At 35.7% G+C, this 22,166-nt stretch overlaps 2 protein-coding genes across 2 annotated transcripts in view; both read left to right on the top strand.

The window, feature by feature from the left end:
- LOC138321858 (G-protein-signaling modulator 2-like) overlaps nucleotides 1–22,166 on the top strand; it is an 84,914-nt gene that overhangs the window by 15,049 nt on the left and 47,699 nt on the right. The gene's annotated exons all lie outside the window — the stretch shown is intronic.
- LOC138321859 (CD63 antigen-like) lies at nucleotides 11,482–14,897 on the top strand (the record flags this gene model as incomplete). Its single annotated transcript, XM_069265858.1, is given in 5 exon segments — nucleotides 11,482–11,652; nucleotides 11,997–12,275; nucleotides 12,277–12,282; nucleotides 13,281–13,364; nucleotides 13,687–14,897. Coding segments are annotated over 5 exon segments (606 nt in total), but the record flags the coding sequence as incomplete, so codon positions are not given.

The following is a 22,166-nucleotide window of genomic DNA, read 5'->3' as shown; positions in this document are numbered from 1 at the left end:
TGGTATTTTCTGTAGGACCCCACTGTAAATGTATGTGGTATTTTCTGTAGGACCCCACTGTAAATGTATGTGGTGTTTTCTGTAGGACTCCACTGTAAATGTGTGTGGTGTTTTCTGTAGGACTCCACTGTAAATGTATGTGGTGTTTTCTGTAGGACCCCACTGTAAATGTATGTGGTGTTTTCTGTAGGACTCCACTGTAAATGTGTGTGGTGTTTTCTGTAGGACTCCACTGTAAATGTGTGTGGTGTTTTCTGTAGGACCCCACTGTAAATGTATGTGGTGTTTTCTGTAGGACCCCATGCCACTGTAAATGTGTGTGGTGTTTTCTGTAGGACTCCACTGTAAATGTGTGTGGTGTTTTCTGTAGGACTCCACTGTAAATGTGTGTGGTGTTTTCTGTAGGACCCCACTGTAAATGTGTGTGGTGTTTTCTGTAGGACTCCACTGTAAATGTGTGTGGTGTTTTCTGTAGGACTCCACTGTAAATGTGTGTGGTGTTTTCTGTAGGACATCACTGTAAATGTATGTGGTGTTTTCTGTAGGACCCCACTGTAAATGTGTGTGGTGTTTTCTGTAGGACATCACTGTAAATGTGTGTGGTGTTTTCTGTAGGACCCCACCACTGTAAATGTATGTGGTGTTTTCTGTAGGACCCCACTGTAAATGTATGTGGTGTTTTCTGTAGGACTCCACTGTAAATGTGTGTGGTGTTTTCTGTAGGACTCCACTGTAAATGTGTGTGGTGTTTTCTGTAGGACATCACTGTAAATGTATGTGGTGTTTTCTGTAGGACCCCACTGTAAATGTATGTGGTGTTTTCTGTAGGACTCCACTGTAAATGTGTGTGGTGTTTTCTGTAGGACCCCATGCCACTGTAAATGTATGTGGTGTTTTCTGTAGGACCCCACTGTAAATGTATGTGGTTTTCTGTATATGTGGTGTGTTTTGTAGACATAGGACTCCCACTGTAAATTATATGTGGTGTTTTCTGTAGGACCCCACTGTAAATGTGTGTGGTGTTTTCTGTAGGACATCACTGTAAATGTGTGTGGTGTTTTCTGTAGGACCCCACTGTAAATGTATGTGGTGTTTTCTGTAGGACTCCACTGTAAATGTATGTGGTGTTTTCTGTAGGACTCCACTGTAAATGTGTGTGGTGTTTTCTGTAGGACATCACTGTAAATGTATGTGGTGTTTTCTGTAGGACCCCACTGTAAATGTATGTGGTGTTTTCTGTAGGACACCACTGTAAATGTGTGTGGTGTTTCCTGTAGGACTCCACTGTAAATGTGTGTGGTCTGTAAGACATCACTGTAAATGTATGTGGTGTTTTCTGTAGGACCCCACTGTAAATGTGTGTGGTGTTTTCTGTAGGACCCCACTGTAAATGTGTGTGGTGTTTTCTGTAGGACCCCATTCCACCTAAATGTATGTGGTGTTTTCTGTAGGACTCCACTGTAGATATATGTGGTGTTTTCTGTAGGACCCCATGCCACTGTAAATGTGTGTGGTGTTTCCTGTAGGACTCCACTGTAAATGTGTGTGGTGTTTTCTGTAGGACCCCACAGTAAATGTGTGTGGTGTTTTCTGTAGGACCCCACTGTAAATGTGTGTGGTGTTTTCTGTAGGACCCCACTGTAAATGTGTGTGGTGTTTTCTGTAGGACCCCACTGTAAATGTGTGTGGTGTTTTCTGTAGGACCCCACTGTAAATGTGTGTGGTGTTTTCTGTAGGACTCCACTGTAAATGTGTGTGGTGTTTTCTGTAGGACCCCACTGTAAATGTATGTGGTGTTTTCTGTAATTCTGAAACAGATATGTTGTCTTGCTATTGTTTTTTTTTTTTCTCATTACAATTGCAAAATTCCAGTGTGAGCTACCGGTTGCAGGGTATAAGTAATGGTACTGTAGTTAATCAGGTAAGAGAAGTGAAGTTTTTGTAACTTAATCGGAATAAAATTCATTCCGAAAACTGAAGCATTGTGTTGTTGTTTGTAAATAAATAAAACTGCCAAATCCCAGTGTGAACTACCGATATCCGGGGCATAAATCATGGAAGTATATCAGGTAAAAGGAGTGAAGTTTTTGTAAAAGGATCTGAATAAAATTCATTCCGTAATTAAACAGAAGTATTGTCTTGTTGTTGTTGTAACTAAATAAAACTGCCAAATCCCAGCGTGAACTACCGATTGCAGGGTATAATTAAATGGTAGTATATCAGTTTAAAGGTAAGTGAAAGTTTTTGTAAAAGGATATCTGAATAAAATTCTTTCCGGAATTAAAACAGAATGTATTGTTAGTTGTGATGTTGTAACTAAATAAAAACTGTCCAAATACCAGCGTGAACTACCGATTGCCGGGTATAATGTAGGATGTGTAGAACTATAGTTATCAGAGTAAGTGAAGGTTTTTGAAAAAGAATCTGAATAAAATTCTTATCGCGGTATAAAACAGAAGATTGTATAGATCTTGTAGTAGTATTGTAACTAAAATAAAACTGCCAAAATTCCAATCGTTGAGAGCTAGCCGATTGACGGATATAAGAAAGTGGTAGTATATCAGGTAAGAGGAAGTGAATTTTTTGGTGAAAAGAATCTGAATACAATAAATCCTCCGGAATTATAACATAAAAATTGACTTGTTGTTTTGGGGAACTAGAACCAAAACTGTCAAATCCCAGCGTGAAACATCCGATAATCGGGGTATAAGTAATGGGTCGTATAGCAGGTAAGAGAATTGAAGTTTATTTAAAAGGATTTGAAATAAAATATTCTTTCGCGGAATTAAAACCTAAAGTATTGTGTTGTTGTTGTGTTTGAAACTACAACAAAAGTGTCCAAATTCCCAGCGTGGAACTAACGATTATCGGGATAAACTTTATGTAGTATATCAGGTAAGAGAAGTGAAGTTATTGTAAAAGTACGATTAAAATTCTTCCGGAATTTAAAGTATTGTCTTGTTGTATGTAACTAAAAAAAACTGCAAATCCCAAGCGTGAACTACCGATTACCGGGTATAAGAAAATGAGTAGATCAGGTAGAGAAGTGAAGTTTTTGGAAAGAATCTGAATAAAATTCATTCCGTAATAAACTGAAGTATTTTTCGGTGTTGTTGTTTTATAAGTAAGAAAACATGCAAATTCCCAGCTTGACCAACTGATTTGCCGGGATATAAGATATTGTCAGAATAATCAGGTAAGAGAAGTGAATTATTTTGGTAAAAGATAATTCAGAAGAAAATATGCTCGGATCACTTACCTGTGAGTTTCAGTTGACAGATGATCAATCACAAAATTCGGCGTACCTGAGGCTGTCAAACAAACAACAGGTGGGCATTTCCCTCCCTGCTAACAAAATGTGGTGAATCCCGGTCATTGTCTTACGTAGGCGCTTGCCCGCTGGCCATGGTACTTTGCTTAGTTTGCACTGTATTGTAGTAATTATGTTTTAACTGGGTTTGTGATATTCCCCCGGATGGTTATTCCAGAGGCGCAGACATAATATAGACCGAGACGTAGTATAAAATAAATTAATGTATTGGTACTCTGGTTATACACACTTTTCTTTTTAAATTATGACACTCGCTACCATGTTTGTAACTATATACGACATTATGTATTTATATCCGGGTCTTGTGTTGAAATTACAATATTATTAAATGAAACATATGAACGTATTTTTAATATTCTTTGACTGAAAAATCAATCAAATTTACGATAAGTTTGTAGAAACGATAAACTTGCTGGACGTGACACGAAATATAATAATCTTTGCGACTTTAACTTACTCGTATATTTCTGAAAAAAACCTTTATATTGAATAGAACACGAAACATAATTCAGAATAAATTTCAAAATATCGGCAGATTTATTATATTAAAGCTTACAGATACGGAATGGTATTGGTAAAAAAAGTTTTTTGTAAAAGAAATCTGAATAAAATTCCTTCCGGAATTAAACAAAAGTATTGCCTTGTTGTTTGTTTTTTTTGTAAATAAATAAAACTGTCAAAATCCAGCGTGAACTCCCGATTAAAGAGGTATAATATAATGGTATATATCAGGTAAGATAAGTAAAGTTTTTGAAAAAGAATCATGAATGAATATTTTTTTTCCGGAATTGAAACAGAAGTCATAGGTTGTGTTGGTTGTTTGAAAATAAAGTAAAACATTCCAAATATTCCAGCGTATGAACTAACCAGAAATTGGTCGGGTGTGTAATGTTAATGGAACGTATACCGTCAATAAGGAGATTAAGAGAATTGAAGTTTTTTGTAAAAAGATCTGAATAAGAAATACTTTCCAGAATTAAACACAAGTATTGTGTTGTTGTTTGTATCTAAATAAGAAAAACTTGGGGCCAAATCCCCAGCGATGTGAACTATACTGATTTGCCCGAGCTAAAAGACAAAATGGTAGTATACCAGATAAGAAGTAAAATGTTAATTAGGGTAAAAAGGATCAGATTAAATTCTCAATTCCGGAAATTAAACAGAAGTATCGGTATCTTCTATGGTTGTCACTAAATGATACTGACAGAATTCGCAAGCGAGAACATACGGATACCTGGGGTAAAATGAGAATGTAGTATATAAGGTAAAATTAAGTGACATTTTTTCTCCTGCACTGGTCCTGACGATCATTCCGACATTAAATCATAAGCTATTGTCTTGTTTGTTGTTGTATTTATATACGATGCCAAATTTCCAGCTGAACTACGTGAATTTCCTGGGTAAATAAAGAAAAAAAACAGTGAATTGTAATTTATAGTTTCAAATTTATGTTGATCTCTTCACAATATGCATCACGATGTTAATTTCGGTGAGTGTTCTTCGATCTTCTTCGATCTTCTCTGGTCCTACGATATCTGAAACTAGATCTGCAGGTACTTATTAAAACTGTTGTAGTAACACACATTCCAAACGTAATAAAAATACAAGAAATGGCTTCTAATTAGTAGCCCACGTGAAAACATTCGCCCAAAGTCAATAACAAAAGGACCAAATATGTTAGCAAAGGCCGTGTATTCTCATAAGGTAAAAACATATGACCATAGAATAGATGAATATAACACCATAATAAAAACTAAATTTTTATGGAAAAATTAAAGACAACGTTTATTGTTATCGAGTAATTGGTACACTTTTAGAACTTTGTACTGTTTTGTCAAAATGTAAAACTTTTATTGTCAAATTGAAAAATTATATTTTAAATGCATTAGATGGTATATACACTGGGTTGGACATTGGCTAAAACCTATCAAAAAAAAAAATACGACATGACGCTCATGAAATGGCAATTGCACGCTTTCAAAAGTAAAGACGGTAACCCCTCGCAACTCCCCATGCTTACATCAAAAGGCTGCGGGCGGCGATATCAAAGTTTTTAAATCAGCAGTCGTCGCCCAACGTCACGGTCCCATGTGCACAAACACAAAAGCGCCTGCGCTGTCTTTGCCCAAAACTCATGTGACTTATCCCTCTCATATACGTCCTTGATTGGGACGTTGACCGACCAGTTAGCCGGCCGACACAGGTAAAGTAGCTGTGCCAGCGAGGCATGTTCTCACAGCGGAGTCTTCACACCTCCCGGTGAAGAATATAGCCTCCGGGCCAGGCTTGAGAAAAAGTCGTAGTTTACTTTACAACTCGTAACAATAACTTTACTATTCGTAAAATATAATCGTAATTTTTACGAATATGATAAGAAAATACTATGTGATTTTACCAAGCTGCTTTATCGTTGGATACTTAACAGAATACATAATGTAATGCTGGCTTGACGATAAGTTTATTTCCAGAGTGTAGAGGTCCCGTGGTATAGCGATGACGTCGGGGCCGAGAATGACTACTGATGGATAGAAGAATAGATTACAACGGTTATCTAAATTATTGTATATAACGCAATTCAATTGGTCATTATTAACATTGACCTAGTCAAAAAAGAGGAGAATGTGGCAAGATGAATACTAGACGAATGGAGGGTTGATTGATCTTAATATAGTCGGCGACCATAATTATATAATTACCTTTACATTCTATTGCAGGTTGTCATGGTGCAATCCATTCCATGTTGTCTTTTTAGTATTTGGTCTATCGTACCGAAAAGTTAGGTTAGCATTTTGCAGGCGTAATACGTCATTTTATAACGCAGGCTCCACGAAGACTGTGAACACCACCTGTGTTTTGTCAGGTAAAGCCTGTCGCCTGGCACGTGTGAATACCAGTCGCGGACACCTCTCTACAGGGGTACAAGGTGGTCACAGGTATTGTATACAGATATTGAATTCATTTAACAAGGTGAAGCTAACATGCTTAAAACACGTACTCTGCATCATGATTGTATGATGAATCGACATGCATCAACCCTAATAGTCTAAATCTTGCACGGACCATCACATGTTCACTCTTTTATCACATCTATGATCAGCCAAGTCTATATCTGAACAATAATAAGGTCTGATACATTACCATTACTTATATCCCGGCAATCGGTAGTACAACGCTGGGATTTGGCAGTGTTTTATTTAGTTCCAAACAACAACAAGACAATACTCCTGTTTAATTACGGAATTGAAACTTATTCAGATCCTTTTACAAAAACTTCACTTCTTTTATCTGGTATACTACCATTACTTATACCACGTAAATCGGTAGTTCACGCTGGAATTTGGCAATTGGTAGTTCACACGCTAGGATTTGACAGTTTTATTTTAGTTACAAACAACAACAAGGCAATACTTCTGTTTAATTCCAGTAATGATTTTTTTTTTCAGATTCTTTTACAAAAACTTTATATACCAAACCATATCGTGTACGCTTTAATAAATAAATCTGCCGATATTTTGAAATTTATAATCTGATTTTATGTTACGTGTTTTATTCAATAAAGGCATTTTTCAGAAATAATCGAGAAGTTAAAGTCGCATAATATATATTTCGTCTTTATGTCCAGCAAGTTATCGTTTCTACAAACTTAACGTAAATATGATTGATTTTCAGTCAAACGTTCATATGTTTCATTTAAAATATTAATTTCAACACAAGACGATACATACATCATGCGAATATAGTACCAAACAGTAGCGAGTTGTCCTAATTTAAAAAAAGTGTGTATAACCAGAGACATACATGATTTATTTTATCTACGTCTCTGTTATATTATGTCTACGTCTCTGGAATAAGTCACGGGGAAAATCACCATTGTAAACTAAATCACAACCTGTGTTAACTAAGCAAAGTACCTGGCCGCGGCAAAGCGTTACAAAGACAATGAGGGATCACACATATTGATAGCGGGGAAAGCCGACCTGTTGTTTGATTGACAGCCACAGGTACGCTAATTAGTAATTGATCCATGTCACTTGCAACTCACAGGTAATGCCCGAGCAATTTTCTTCTGATTCTTTAACAAAAACTTCACTTCTCTTACCTGATATACTACCATTTCTTACAATCATTTCGACAATCGGTAGTTCAAGCTGGGATTTGGCATTTTTATTTAGTTATAAAACAACAACAAGACAATACTTCAGTTTAATTACGGAATGAATTTTATTCAGATTCTTTTCCAAAAACTTCACTTCTCTTACCTGATATACTACCATTTCTTATACCCCGGTAATCGGTAGTTCACGCTTGGATTTAGCAGTTTTATTTAGTTACAAACAACAAGATAATACTTTAATTCCGGAATGAATTTTAATCCGATTCTTTTACAATAACTTCACTTCTCTTACCGGATATACAATTGTACTACCATTTCTTATATCCCGACAATCAGTAGTTCACGCTGGGATTTGGCATTTTTATTTTGTTACTAACAATAAAAAGACAATACTTCAGCTTAATTTCGGAATGAATTTTATTCAGATTCTTTTACAAAAACTTCACTTCTCTTACCTGATATACTACCATTTCTTGTACCCCGGTAATCGGTAGTTCACGCTTGGATTTGGCAGTTTTTTTTTAGTTACAAACAACAAGACAATACTTTAATTCCGGAAGGAATTTTAATCCGATACTTTTACAATAACTTCACTTCTCTTACCTGATATACTACCATTAATTATATCCCGATAATCGGTAGTTCACGCTGGGATTTGACACTTTTGTTTAGTTACAAACAACAACAACACAATTTTTAGGTTTAATTACGGAATGAATTTTATTCAAATCCTTTTACAAAAACTCCTGTTCTCTTACCTGATATACTACCATTAATTATACCGCGGCAATCGGTAGTTCACGCTGGGATTTAGCAGTTTTACTTATTTACAAACAACAACACAAAACTTCTGTTTAATTCCGGAAAGAATTTTATTCGGATCCTTTCACAAAAACTTCACTTCTCTTACCTGATATACTACCATTAATTATACCCCGGCAATCGGTAGTTCACGTTCGGATTTGGCAGTTTTACTTATTTACAAACAACAACACAATACATCCGTTTAATTCCGGAAAGAATTTTATTCAGATCCTTTTACAAAAACTTCACTTCTCTTACCTGATATACTACCATTAATTATACCCCGGCAATCGGTAGTTCACGCTGGGATTTGACAGTTTTATTTAGTTACAAACAAACAACAAGGCAATACTTCTGTTTAATTCCGGAAAGAATTTTTTTCAGATTCCTTTACAAAAACTTCACTTACCTGATTAACTAAAGTACCATTTTTATATACCCTGCAATCGGTAGTTCACGCTGGGATTTGGCTGTTTTATTTAGTTACAAACAACAACAAGACAATACTTCTGTTTATTACGGAATGAAATTTATTCAGATCCTTTTACAAAAACTTCACTCCTTTTACCTGATATACTTCCATGATTTATGCCCCGAATATCGGTAGTTCACACTCGGATTTGGCAGTTTTATTTATTTACAAACAGCAAAAACAAGACAATGCTTCAGTTTTTGGAATGAATTTTATTCAGATTAAGTTACAAAAACTTCACTTCTCTTACCTGATTAACTACAGTACCATTACTTATACCCTGCAACCGGTAATTCACACTGGAAATTTGCAATTGTAATGAAAAAAAAAACAATAGCAAGACAACATATCTGTTTCTGAATGATTTTATTTGAGATTAATTTAACAAGCTTCACTCCATTCACCTGACATACTACCCTGACAGATTGATGTCTCGGTAACCGGTAGCTCATGCTGGGACCTGGCACTTGGCCAGTTCTGGCTAGCTGAAACACAGGTAAGCCGTGCGCTCAGCCGTGACCGACCCTGGCAGGGGGCCAGTACCTTATCGAAGGTGACTGCTGGCAGGGAGCCAATATCTTCAGCGACAACTCTGAATTTTCGATGACATTTGTCTGAATTTTAGATTACATTTGTCTGAATTTTAGATTACATTTGTCTGAATTTTAGGTGACTTGTCTGAATTTAAAAAAACGTGTCTGAATCTTATTTATAGAAACTTGTCTGATTCTACAAGGAAAGTTTGAATAATTCAGATGTAGTATTATAAAACTTGTCATGATTCCCTACAAGGGTTTCTAATAGCAACAGATTCTGATGGGATACCATAATATTTAGTCATCAGATAAAACGTGTTCAGACGTAATTTCAGACACAATACTTACTATCTCCTAGCACGATATGGTACTTCTTTGATGACAAATTGAGTTTTTACATCGTCATACTTCAAATTCATTTACGAAAGGACCAATTTGTTTACTGTGACCACAGACTTCTCCATTTGATTTGTAATACTTTCATTGCATTATTATTATTGCAAGGTCATATTTTTGGGTCAGTATACATATTATGAAGTTCATTTGGATCACGTGTACTTTGTAGGAATGGTCATTCAACGACAGTAATAGTGGACATGGTTAGGACAGTACATATATATATATATAATTAGCCTCGGGATATGTACAGAGCAGATAAAATGAAACTTGTGTGTGCTATAATACTAAGCTATTGCATTAGAGACATTTGAGATGACATTCCCCTGAGTCATCAGTTTGTTTATAAATCATGTACACTACAATGTTGGCCGAGTTATAGCTACACACTTTATACGTGTCAACCTATGTGGTCTCCACATGTATTCATCTACAACACTGTTGAAATGAAAATGTTGATAGAGCTTAAACTTTAGTAATTGGTTAATTATGTACATTTTTAGCATTTTGACATTGAAAAAATAGTTTCTTTTTCTTTTGCCACATGTACAATTTCATAGAAAATTTTTGAAGTCTTTAAAGTAATCTGTTTTAACACGTGCATGTAACTGAAAATTGCTTCATTGCTTCATTGCTAAGATTATTTTATTGCTAAGAGTTATTATATAAAATGAGATTAATAGACTTTCATAACTGACCATTTGTTTTGCTTTTAATAAACAGAATATTACTGTACTTGAAGTTAACATGCAATAGATCCTTTTAAGGCAAACATCTTGAACCGTCCAAATTTTTGAACAGACCTGAATCCCTAAATGGTGTTGCACTAATATAGTTAAATAATAAATTCTATACTTTCTGCTCACTGCTATATAATAAATTCCTATACTTTCTGCTCACTGCTTTTAGAATTGTAGTACAAGATACACTGTAGTCTGAACCATGGCCACCAGACCCAAAGTTGTTGATAGGACTTTCTCAGCAGATTTCTATGATTTATAATCTCCCTTCCCCCATCAATAAGTTTGAAAAATCAGACATGTGGTGTACATGTAGAGACAAAAAGAACCAAGTCATCTTTTATTTATTTCAGTTTCTAGAGACTGAGGACCAGTTTCAAGTTATAAGAAAGAAAGTTATGTAGTACAGGTCTGTGCAGCTGCATGCAGCATGGCCCATTATCAGACTTTTGTGAAAAATGAAAGCCCTGTACTGTATCCAAAATTATAGCTTCATTAGCTATTAAGTATTATATTGATCGCAGTATATATTAATTCATCCCAAGGAGTCTGACATACAGGCCTGTAACATCGATCATCTTATGTGACAGCTGTTAGGCTGTTTTAAGTGAAATATATATAAGTGATCGTGCATGATCTTTGTGTGTCCACATATATTAGTAAATAACTTGTAAAACATGCACAGAGATTTGTACTGAATACCCCTATCCTACATACAGTAGGGAACAGTACCAATATTTGAGTCAATGATTGTACAATGTGTGAAAGTGCTTAATGAATTTACATGTGCACTAAATGCTTGAAAAAATGCTCTAGTTATATAACATAAAAATATGATATGATGTAGTTTGTAAATATGAGAAATTGCAACAAAATATGAATGCTACATATATACATATGTGATAATTGATATTTCATAAAAGTTTCACTGTTATTTCATTTCAAGATTGGACTAAAATCACAATAAGTTACTGACTAAATTAGACACTAGCTAAACTGTAATATAACTAAGTTCATTTTCTAAGTAAATAAAACCTTGATTTGACCACAATTTTGTTTTTGTTTACAGATAGTAGGATGTGTACTGATCGGAGTGGGGAGCCTATATCCAAGTACAGTTCAAGGATTACTTAAATTTTGTAGAAGGACAATTTAGTTCTGCTGCGGCGCTTCTAATCGCTGTAGGCGTGATCATCTTCTTCATTGCAGCGTTTGGATGCTGTGGAGCATGGAAGGAAAACTACGTCTGCGTTATGATCGTGAGTATATTATATAATTAGCTTTCAAATTCTGAAGAACAAGAAATCAAATTGGGATGGCCTTATGACCTTGAAATAATTTAGGAATATTGAAATGCAATTTTCTGTTTCTTATATAGTTTTTTGTATAACTACAAGCTTTCAAAACATAACAGTTAACTTGGAAATAATTTTACCCTTATGACCTTGAAATAAATGTATTTCATATTTTCTTGTTGTATAGTTTTTCTGTATAACTACAAGCTTTCAAAACAAACACACAACTTGGAAATAATTTCACCTTTATGACCTTGAAATAAATGGAGTAAACTGAAATATGTATTTCATATTTTCTTGCTGTATAGTTTTCCGTATTGCTCGGAATCGTGTTCATCCTGGAAATAGCTGGAGGTATAGCTGGTTACGTTCTACATGACAAAGTTGAGGACGGCGTGAAGACATTGATGGAGGACTCCATGAAGCGCTACAAAGCGGACCCCACAATCTGGGATCTCGTCCAGAAAGATTTCAAATGCTGTGGAACAAACAGCTCTTCTGAATGGATCAATGCCAACAATGGAACCATCCCAAAGTCGTGTTGTAGGTCCGAGAACTGTGATACTACAACTAAAGCAAAATATTTATTCTGATGTAAGTAAAAAAAGAATTAGTAATATTACAGTTATCTGCCCTTGTGAGTAATTAGCAACTGTGGCATCATTAGTTTGTATAAATGTATTAGTTTTGAATCCCATGTGTAGTAGTTGCCAGGTTCTGACCACTAGTTGATGGTCTTTTTCAGGTAGTCAGGCTTTTCATCGTCAGCTCAAACTGGCATATATATCCTTAAATGATCATGACTGTTCAAAGGACATTTAACTAATCTGAAATCAAAGTTCTCTGAAAAATTATAAGATTTAAATCCTAAGTGACTTATAGAAGGTAAAGGAGGCCATCATTGATGTCATAATGACAAGGAGGACTTGATATTATTGTTGCCATAGTAACAAGGAAATTTAAATGTTATTGTTGCCATAGTAACAAGGAAATTTAAATGTTATTGTTGCCGTAGTAATATGGAAATTTAGATTGTTATTGTTGCCGTAGTGGCAAGGTGGTCTTGATATTGTTGATGCTACAGTAACAAGAAAATTTAGATGTTATTTTTGCCATATAGTTACAAGGATGTTTTCATGTTATTGTTGCCATAGTGACAAGTAGAACGAATATACATTCTCAGCCTTCTATACCTTTTGGCCTTGTACAGATGGCACCATTATCTGTCTAAAAGTCTTTTGAGCTACAATGTTGCAGCTAAGTGACAAGGAGGTCATTGTGTAATTGTTTGCCATAGTGACAAGGCGGTCTTTATGTTATTGTTGCTATAGTGACGAAGAACTCTTGTTGTTATTATTATTATCATATTGACAAGGATGTGTTTGTTATTGTTGCCAAAGTGACAAGGAAGTCATAGTGTTATTTTTTGCCAAAGTAACAAGGATGTATTAATGTTATTTAGTGAAGAAGATGTCTTGATGTTAATATTGCAATAGGAACAAGGTAGTATAATGTTACTATGGCGATTAGGAAGACACGATACTGTTACCACAGTAACAAAAAGTAATACCCTTTCTCTCTTTATCCCTCAGGGATGTCTGGATGCCTTTGTTACCTGGGTGAAGGACAAGATCTTCATTGTTGGTGGTGTTGGAATCGGATTGGCCTTTGTCCAGGTAAGTGTAGAACCTACCAATAAAACAGGATGTGTGGTTTAAAGTTAATTTTACAGTACCAGCTGAATTATATTTTCACTAAATAGACATTATGGATATGTTTGCAAGCTCCAAAAAAGAATATAATTGAATAAACAAAAAAAAAAAAAACAAACAAAAACCCCAAATAAATCATACTAGTTGTGATAAATTTTGAGTTTGTTTCTCCTAGTTGTAGTATGATTAATCAGTGTGGTAGTGAAATTTGCATGTAGTAGTCCTAGATTTGAATAAATTATGACACGGTTGACAGTATGACAGTAATATCATTTTCCTTGAACAGATTGTTGGAATCCTATTTGCCTGCTGCTTTGGCCGAGCCCTGAAGAAGGAGTATGAGGTTGTGTAAAGGATCTATCAAAAACGGGACAAGCGAGGGATTCGGTAAACATCTGCTGACTGCAAGTGAAACTCCTGTAAAATCATTGTCGGCAAAGGTTGTCCAACTAGTGCTGATAGTTAAAAACAAGTTATATTCTGTGATGGACTAAAAAAATCTGAATTTCTGTCGTGTATTCCAAGAAGTACATGTCAAATTCTTTATTCTACATGTTTTCATCAATCATCATTAAAAAATCATTTCAGAGGAAACATTTTGATATCAAACTATATTGGTGCATGACATTTGAAGGAATTTATTTTTTTCCAATATATATTTTGAATTTGTAATAGAATTTGACTTTGGAGAGTATATATGTTTTAAACAAAACAAGCTTTGTCATAGATTTTTATCACCAATAGTTGGCATTGTATCATCGTAAAGAAAATCAAGATCATGAGTTAATTTTTAAGCAAAAAAGTTGTAATGTAGCTTTGGATGAAGCTATTATTTCTTCAGTTATACATTTATTCAACTTACATTATATTGTTTTGTTTTAAATGTATCTGAAGTTATGAGATTTGACCTTAGTGAAGGTCATTGTTGTTATGTGGAGGTTAAGGGATACAAGTTTATCACATATTTACTAACATCTTTACGCTGTGTATGTAGTGTCTGTAGATTTTAAACTGTTGGGAATGGACAAAGTAGAAAATGTTGAAACCAGGGTAGTTATCTTCAAAGATTTCAAAAAAATTTCAAAACTTCGGTCGAAGTTCACAAAACCATAGGTCAAAACAGACTGATCAAGGTTGAACAATCAAAATTGTCATTCATATTTACTAGGTTGAAACATTCAAATTGACAAATGTTGATGATGTGTAACCTATTCACCCCTGAAAATTCACAATGGCCTATTCCATCATTTGAATTGGAAGAGGTGAAATGCATCTTTTGGGTGAATCAGTTAAGAGTGAATGCATTGACAGGTTGAATGTCTTTAGACATTTAAGCATTGATGTAGGTCAAAGTGGCTTTTCAAAGTTGAAAGGTCAACAGTTGTTGGACTGATGAAACAAGTCGTCTTTGATATGCTAAGAGGGCCCAATATTCTGTTGTCTTTTGTAATTTGCTATATTTTCTGTTAGTAAAAGCAATTAAAATGCTTAAAATTTTTCAGTGTGTGTTTGTTTTTTTAGTTGCCTATTTTATTCTTTTGCTACATGCAGTACTTCTTGAATTATTTTCTTCATTTGCTTCCTTTGCTTAAAAACGCTTATTTTGTCCTATTTGAAACTTAATGCAGGAAAAATATTTCTTGGAAGTTAAAAAAGTCAACAAAATGAAGTGGTGAATTGTATAGTAATTACATAGAAAATGTGCTGTAGATGTTTTTATATTGAAAGAAACTTCGTGTGATTTGTTTGATTTCAACCCACAGGCACACTGTGCTATCAGATAAGAGTGGTGACTCCTGGTTCTCTGACAAAAGGTTAAATTGTTTTTTTTCTACATGTCTCCCAGATCAAGATATTTTATGAAAATGTCTTGCTGTTGTTTGGCTAAGGCAATTGTTCTTGTGTTGCCTAGGAATAATCCAGTGAGTGTCCTACACATTGACTCTGATGAGCAGGAAGTTTAAAATCCATAGAATTTTGTTAGTCTTTGTGTAGTTTCATCCACATTCATAAACAGACTTGTTTATTTTTGCACAATATTGAACAGACTAACGCATGATGAATAATGGCAATCAAATTATAGAGCAGAAAAACAATATTGAACATGTTACCATTGATGATTAAGTGCATTCTACATAATGACTATAAACAAAAAACATACAATAAGTGCACTATTTCTGGCGCGAAAATTGCTTAAAGATGCTCCACCGCTGACAAATGATATTTTTTCACTATCAAAAACGAGCAGAGAATTGGTATTTTTCTTCAGTTACAAAAAGTTAATTACTTTACACCATTACCACCATTGGAAAGATTGAACTTCTAATTTTACTTCATGTTAAAATTGCAAAATATAATTTAATTGCATCCCGAAAAAATTCCGTGTCACTATATCCTATATGGAATGAAGTACTGAATGCACATGCACCAAAGGCAAAATAAATTATTGTATATGATTTTTTTTTGTGTTAATTAAACTAGATATATATATTACACGATTAAACACTAATTAGTGTTCAAGTGTGATGAATATCAATTTTTATGCTCTGTCGGCGGTGGAGCATCTTTAAGTAAGATAACCTAAGATAAATATATATATACTTTGCAGTAAACTACTATAGATTAGCCATGGAGTACTAGGGTCAATGAATTTAGATAATACCACTTGATTGGGCTAAATAAAATTACTAGAGTATTAGTTTGTGATAAATTTATGATGTTCTTGTCAAGTGCAAAGAAAAGTCCCACTACCAATTACTTATTCAGATTAATGACAATTCCTACACGAGATATCTGTATTTTTTTTGCTGTGTGCATGGAAAGTTTTCCTTATAAGGTGTATATTTTCATCAAAACAGTTTTTTAAATATTTGTTCGGTTTTTGTCCTAGATGTGCGTGTATGTGAAAGTCGGTAATTGTGACTATTGCTTGTTTTATTGTCAATTGAGCTATTTGTATTGATCGCTTAACATTTCCATACAATATAATCGTAGCTGTTGTGTCATAACGAATGCGTGAGCATTTTCTAAAGTTCTTGATATGGTTGTGTCTCAAAATCAAAATACCTAAACATATGTTTCAATCTACAATTTATGTATTTTGTTCTGATACCAAGATCGCTCTTCATTCAAATAGTCTTACCATACTTTTGTGGGGTTCTGTCCGCGCGTTTCTGTTAGTGTATATAATTGATCAAAACTATATAATTTCTACAATAATTTCAACAAATTATTAATCGTTATCTATTTCGTCTTTTAATCAAAATGCCTTCTATTATTTTTTCTCTTCAAACAATCGTCCGATTTAAGTTTTCGTCCACGTATAAGTCGCACTGGTGTTTAGGTCGCACTCCCGATTTTCAGGAGAGAAATTAAAGTAGCGACTTATACTCCGGTAAGTACGACACGAAAATATTACCCACACTCTATAATAATAATTATGGCCCATCATAGATAATTTTCAATGTTTCACTCTGTTAATAATTCCTAAACTTTAAAAACAGTGCCTTGGTGCTTCAGAACATAGACACAAATCATTCAGGTTCCGTTGTACGTGTAGTGAACATGCCAGGCGGGGTTGTACCAAGATATGTTTGGCTCCGTCTGTTTTGAATCCCTAACTAAGCTACAACATATGTACAGCAAGCAGCCATATATACAGGATAAGCCATAGGAAGCTAGTTTTACCACCACTTAACACTACGCAATGCTCTTTATGACAGAATACCCCTATGAAACTACATCGTACTGTACGTGAATGAGACAAAACCACTAAATACAATTTGTATGCAATTCCTATATACATTTACACAGAGCGCAACGCGACCAGTGCTGATCACGGCCCTCTACAACACGCACACGAAACAAAACGAGATGATGCTATGACCCTAGAATACTAGACATTTACACACACATTTTTCACAACCTTAACCATTTTCTCGCCGTCTCTTTACTTAGTTAAAGTGTTTTTGCTCCTCTTACATGAGATAAGATCGGTCTGTACATGAATGTTTCTAAGACTTCGAAAATTCCATGAGTCGGTAGTTTGAACTTCTTGGAAGCTTTCTTGTTATTGGTTTTGTTGACGGGAAGTGAAATTGAGTTTTTCTGAGATCTATCAACCCTTTCTTGGCTGACATTTCAGCAACCGGCTTAGTGCTCGGTCGCCTCTTCGAGAGAGGGAAGCTAGGTCTGGCTGCTTGAGGACCCTTCTCGCTTCCTCCATTTTTCAAATGCTGGTTTTATTGTTCACTTGCTGAGTTAAGGAGGTCAGCCGAACCCTCTTTAGTTTGTGATTCCTCAGAAACAATTCTCCCGACTCATCTCGTCACTACTCTTCTCCTCGAACTGCTGTGTTCTGATTTACTTGCCGTTTCAGATCTGAAGAGACCACTGTTGTTAAAGGTACCTGGTTCTACTTCGTCTATTACTGATGAGGAAGAATTAAAGAATTTTCCTCTGTATGCCGTTTCATGTGTCGCGTTAGGTAAGGCTTCCTTCCTGATGGTTGTATAATCCCATTCTAGACAACTGAAGATCTTCTTTTTCAATAGTAGAAATGCCGCAATCTGTAATATATTTCCCCTCTGGTCTCATATCGGGCAGGTCTTTTCAGTAGTGTACTCTTCGTCTTTGCCATGACTCCTACAGAATACAAATGTTAAAATTTCTTATAATGTGGTGTATTATGTACAAAACGAGATCAAAGATTAAATATACACTGACCCTCATATTCATAATGCAGGCCATACGCATTATTTGTAAACTCATACTTTTAATTCGTCAGGTGTTGGGGACAACAAAGAGTGCTTTGGAAACGTGGGCTTCGAATCCCACCGCTTACCACTACCACATTTACTGTAACATGCCGGCAGAGTGAATTCGTACCTATGAAGAGTATACTTGGGCCCCTTGTTATGAATCACTTACTTATACATAAATCAGTAAGAATTAACCACCAGTACGCCACACTCACACAGTAGCTCTACAACACTTGTTTATATATACGTTTTGATGGTAAGAATAACTTCTCTGAGCTACAACTCAAAGGACATACGTGTAACTGAGAATAGCTGTGAGTGTGAACATGAACACAAACTACTGAAATGGCCATACAACTATTCAGTGTGACCAACGATTTAAAAGAAAAATGCTTATTTCTCACTGTTGTGATTTTCAAATAAGAACTGTTGGCATACATCATTTGACTCGAACAAAAGATTTAATTTATTACATGTCATTGGTAAATAGTCCAATTATTTTCTTTTAAATACATTCTAGTATTATAATCATCCTTAAAATTAAAATTCCCTTAGAAGGAATTCTGATGTCTTCCTAAAATCTTCGCGCGATATGTATGAAGAAACATAAAGGCACCATTCTTATGAAAGAATATATCTCAATTGTGTCGTATTTTTGAATACGTAATGTATTACACCAATTATATCATCTATTGATATATCAACGACAATTTCCACAAGGAAAATCTTTGATGTTCTTCCTCTTAGGAATATTATCAGATATACGTAGAATCAAACATTCTTTAGAAAACAAAGATCCATACCTTGAACGCACGGAGAACGATAATGAATAAGTGAGATTAAAATGATGATAATATATTTCGTTATACTGTAAACGAACTTCTTGTCGCGTGCGATTAAATTCCACGTGTTGCGACTTGCGTTTAGATTCCACTTGTGTCGCGTGCGATTACTGATTCCACGTTTGCCGCGTGCGATAAAAAAAATTGTAGACATGTGATCTAGAAATATAGCGAATTGCTTAATTGTGACGCGAAGATGGTTTCAAGCAAAGATAGAGTAAAGTAGTACATGTCTGGTGAAAATCGCGAAAAGAAACGTCGGAGCCACGAAGAATCGCGACATTTAAATCCCCACGAAAAGTTTATTGTACAGTTAACTACTAGATTCAATAGCTGTAAAATTTGAGTTATAAGTATAATCTGTAATCAATCCCATGAATCCAATTCTTTCTATTGAGTACAAAATGATTAGTTACCTTAAAATTTTGTTGTTGTTATGTTTCCCCTGTTGTCATTGGTCTTTATCGTTGTTGTTTTTTCAAATGTTAACATATATATAATATATATTAAATTTTAAATAGTTAATCCTCTACAATATTTTAATAAATTATAATAAAATTGTGCTGTTCTCTTTATATCGTCTTATAGTTTTGTGTGAAGGGCGGAATGATATTTTTTAGTCAAGACAGAAATAAGAACAACGGCTCCTCCACGCTGCCATCCTCAAAACTCCAGGGGTTACTATTACTATCGTAATATCCACCCCGAACTTTGTCATAGCAAAACTGAAGACCCTGTCTGCGACAAAGGATGAGCAGTTAAACTAGTCCTTTGATGCCCATCAAAAGAATCGAAAAATAGTGCACTCTGGTAAACTCTGTGGCTCTAAAGATGGGTGTCGCACTCTAATATTCAATGGAAGTTTCTGCTGGCCTGTTATTTGTCAGTTTTTCTCCTTAACTGCCTTCAATTGTACTATGAGATGGTCCAAGAATTGATGTAACGACATTTATAGCACCCCTGGAGTATGGCGGTTGGTCCAGGGGGAGATATAACGATAATGAAAATAACCTGGAGTATCAACGATGTTTGGCTGAACGACGCTTTTGAAATAAATTTCGTACGATGGAAATGGAACTACGAACTGTACGGATCCACTTCAGGATCATTAGAAGTGTGTCTAAAACTGGAATTTTCGTAAGGGTCTCCCGACGCGTTCTCAGATTTGGTCTTTTAGGTTCATTTCGGAAAGAAATGCCTCATTTTGTTTCCCGACATGGACCATTCCTTAACAGTACGGAATTCCCCCGAACTTATATTCTTCATAGAAAAGCATTGCAGTGGTTAAAGAAGTCTCATTAATAAATAACATAAGAAGTTTTCCTTAACTTCTGTAATACTTTACTATGACAAATTTCAAGTTCAGGAATATTTCTGAAACTGGGCCCACGATATCAACACCAGTCTAAAAATCGATTACTTCACCTGCTTAGTTGATGGGTTATACTTATATGTAGTTATGGTGCCAAACTTACACAGTGGTATCGAGGTACAGTGTCTATATATAGAAAGACGTTGGTGTTGATGGATGTGAAAACGAAAGCAAATACTTAAATCTTCCACGTTTTTACCGAGTTAGTCACCCCTAATCTTATATCTTCTGTGAACACAACTAAATTGAGGGAAACATTTGATATCAATACCCTAGATTTGATATACAAGATAATGTCTGATCATGTTAGGGTATTCGGACAAGTTAATCATATATTTATTAGTTCCTAAAAACAAGAGGCCCAGAGGGCCTGTATCGCTCACCTGGTTTTTTGTTAGTAATTATCACAAGACTCTGACAATTAGAAAAAGAGTAGCCTAATTGACCTTTTTGACCTCGCATCTATTGCCGTTTAAGGCCCCGGGGGTCAGCCCTATCATTTGTACAATTTCAAATCCCAACTCTATAAGGATGCTACCATTGCATTATAAGTGCTCTTCCATTCTTAGTTGCAGAGAAGAAGTCGTTTATATGGAAATAGCTAAATTGACCCCTTTTGACCCCACCCTTCAGGCCCCCGGGGGGTCAGCCCCATCATTTGCAAAATTTTGAATCCCCACCCTATAAGGATGTAACCATTGCATTATGAGCGCAATCCCATGTTAAGTTGCAGAGAAAAAGTCATTTATATGGAAATTGACCACTTTTGACCCCGCCCCTCAGGCCCCCGGGGGTCAGCCCTATCATTTGCTCAATTTGGAATCCCCAGCCTACAAGGATGCTACCATTGCATTATGGGTGCTATACCATGCTTAGTTGCAGAGAAGAAGTCATTTATATGGAAATAGCCAAATTGACCCCTTTTGACCCCGCCCCTGAGGCCCCGCGGGGGTCAGCCCTATCATTTGCACAATTTTGAATCCCCACACTATAAGGATGCTACCATTGCATAATGGGTGCTATACCATGCTTAGTTGCAGAGAAGTCATTTATATGGAAATAGCCAAATTGACCTCTTTTGACCCCGCCCCTCAGGCCCCCGGGGGGTCAGCCCTATCATTTGCACAATCTTGAATCCCCACCCTATAAGGATGCTACCATTGCATTATGGGTGCTATACCATACTTAGTTTCAGAGAAGAAGTTGTTTATATGGAAATAGCCAAATTGGCCCCTTTTGACCCCGCCCCTCAGGCCCCCAGGGGGTCAGCCCCATTATTTGTACAATTTTGAATCCCCACCCTATAAGGATGATATCATTGCATTATGGGTGCTATCCCATGCTTGGTTTCAGAGAAGAAGTCGTTTATATGGAAATAGCCAAATTGACCCCTTTTGACCCCGCCCCTCAGGCCCCCGGGGGTCAGCCCCATCATTTGTACAATTTTGAATCCCCACCCTATAAGGATGCTACCATTGCATTATGGGTGCTATCCCATGCTTGGTTTCAGAGAAGAAGTCGTTTATATGGAAATAGCCAAATTGACCCCTTTTGGCCCCGCCCCTCAGGCCCCTGGGGGGTCAGCCCCATCATTTGTACAATTTTCAGTTAGTAGCCCATAAGGATGCTACCAGTCAAATTTTATTGAAATCCGACCAGCGCTTATGGAGAAGAAGTCGATTGTTGACGGACGACGGACGCCGGACGCTGCTAATAAATACGAAGTCAGAATTTCTTATAAGCCAGACTGTCTTTACACCTACACAATTATGTAATCTGGTTTTCAATGTTT

This window comes from Argopecten irradians, chromosome 4, assembly GCF_041381155.1.
Source record: "Argopecten irradians isolate NY chromosome 4, Ai_NY, whole genome shotgun sequence".
Lineage (NCBI taxonomy): Eukaryota > Metazoa > Mollusca > Bivalvia > Pectinida > Pectinidae > Argopecten > Argopecten irradians.
The sequence above is the reverse complement of the archived record's forward strand: the minus strand, read 5'-3'. Positions and strand labels throughout refer to the sequence as shown.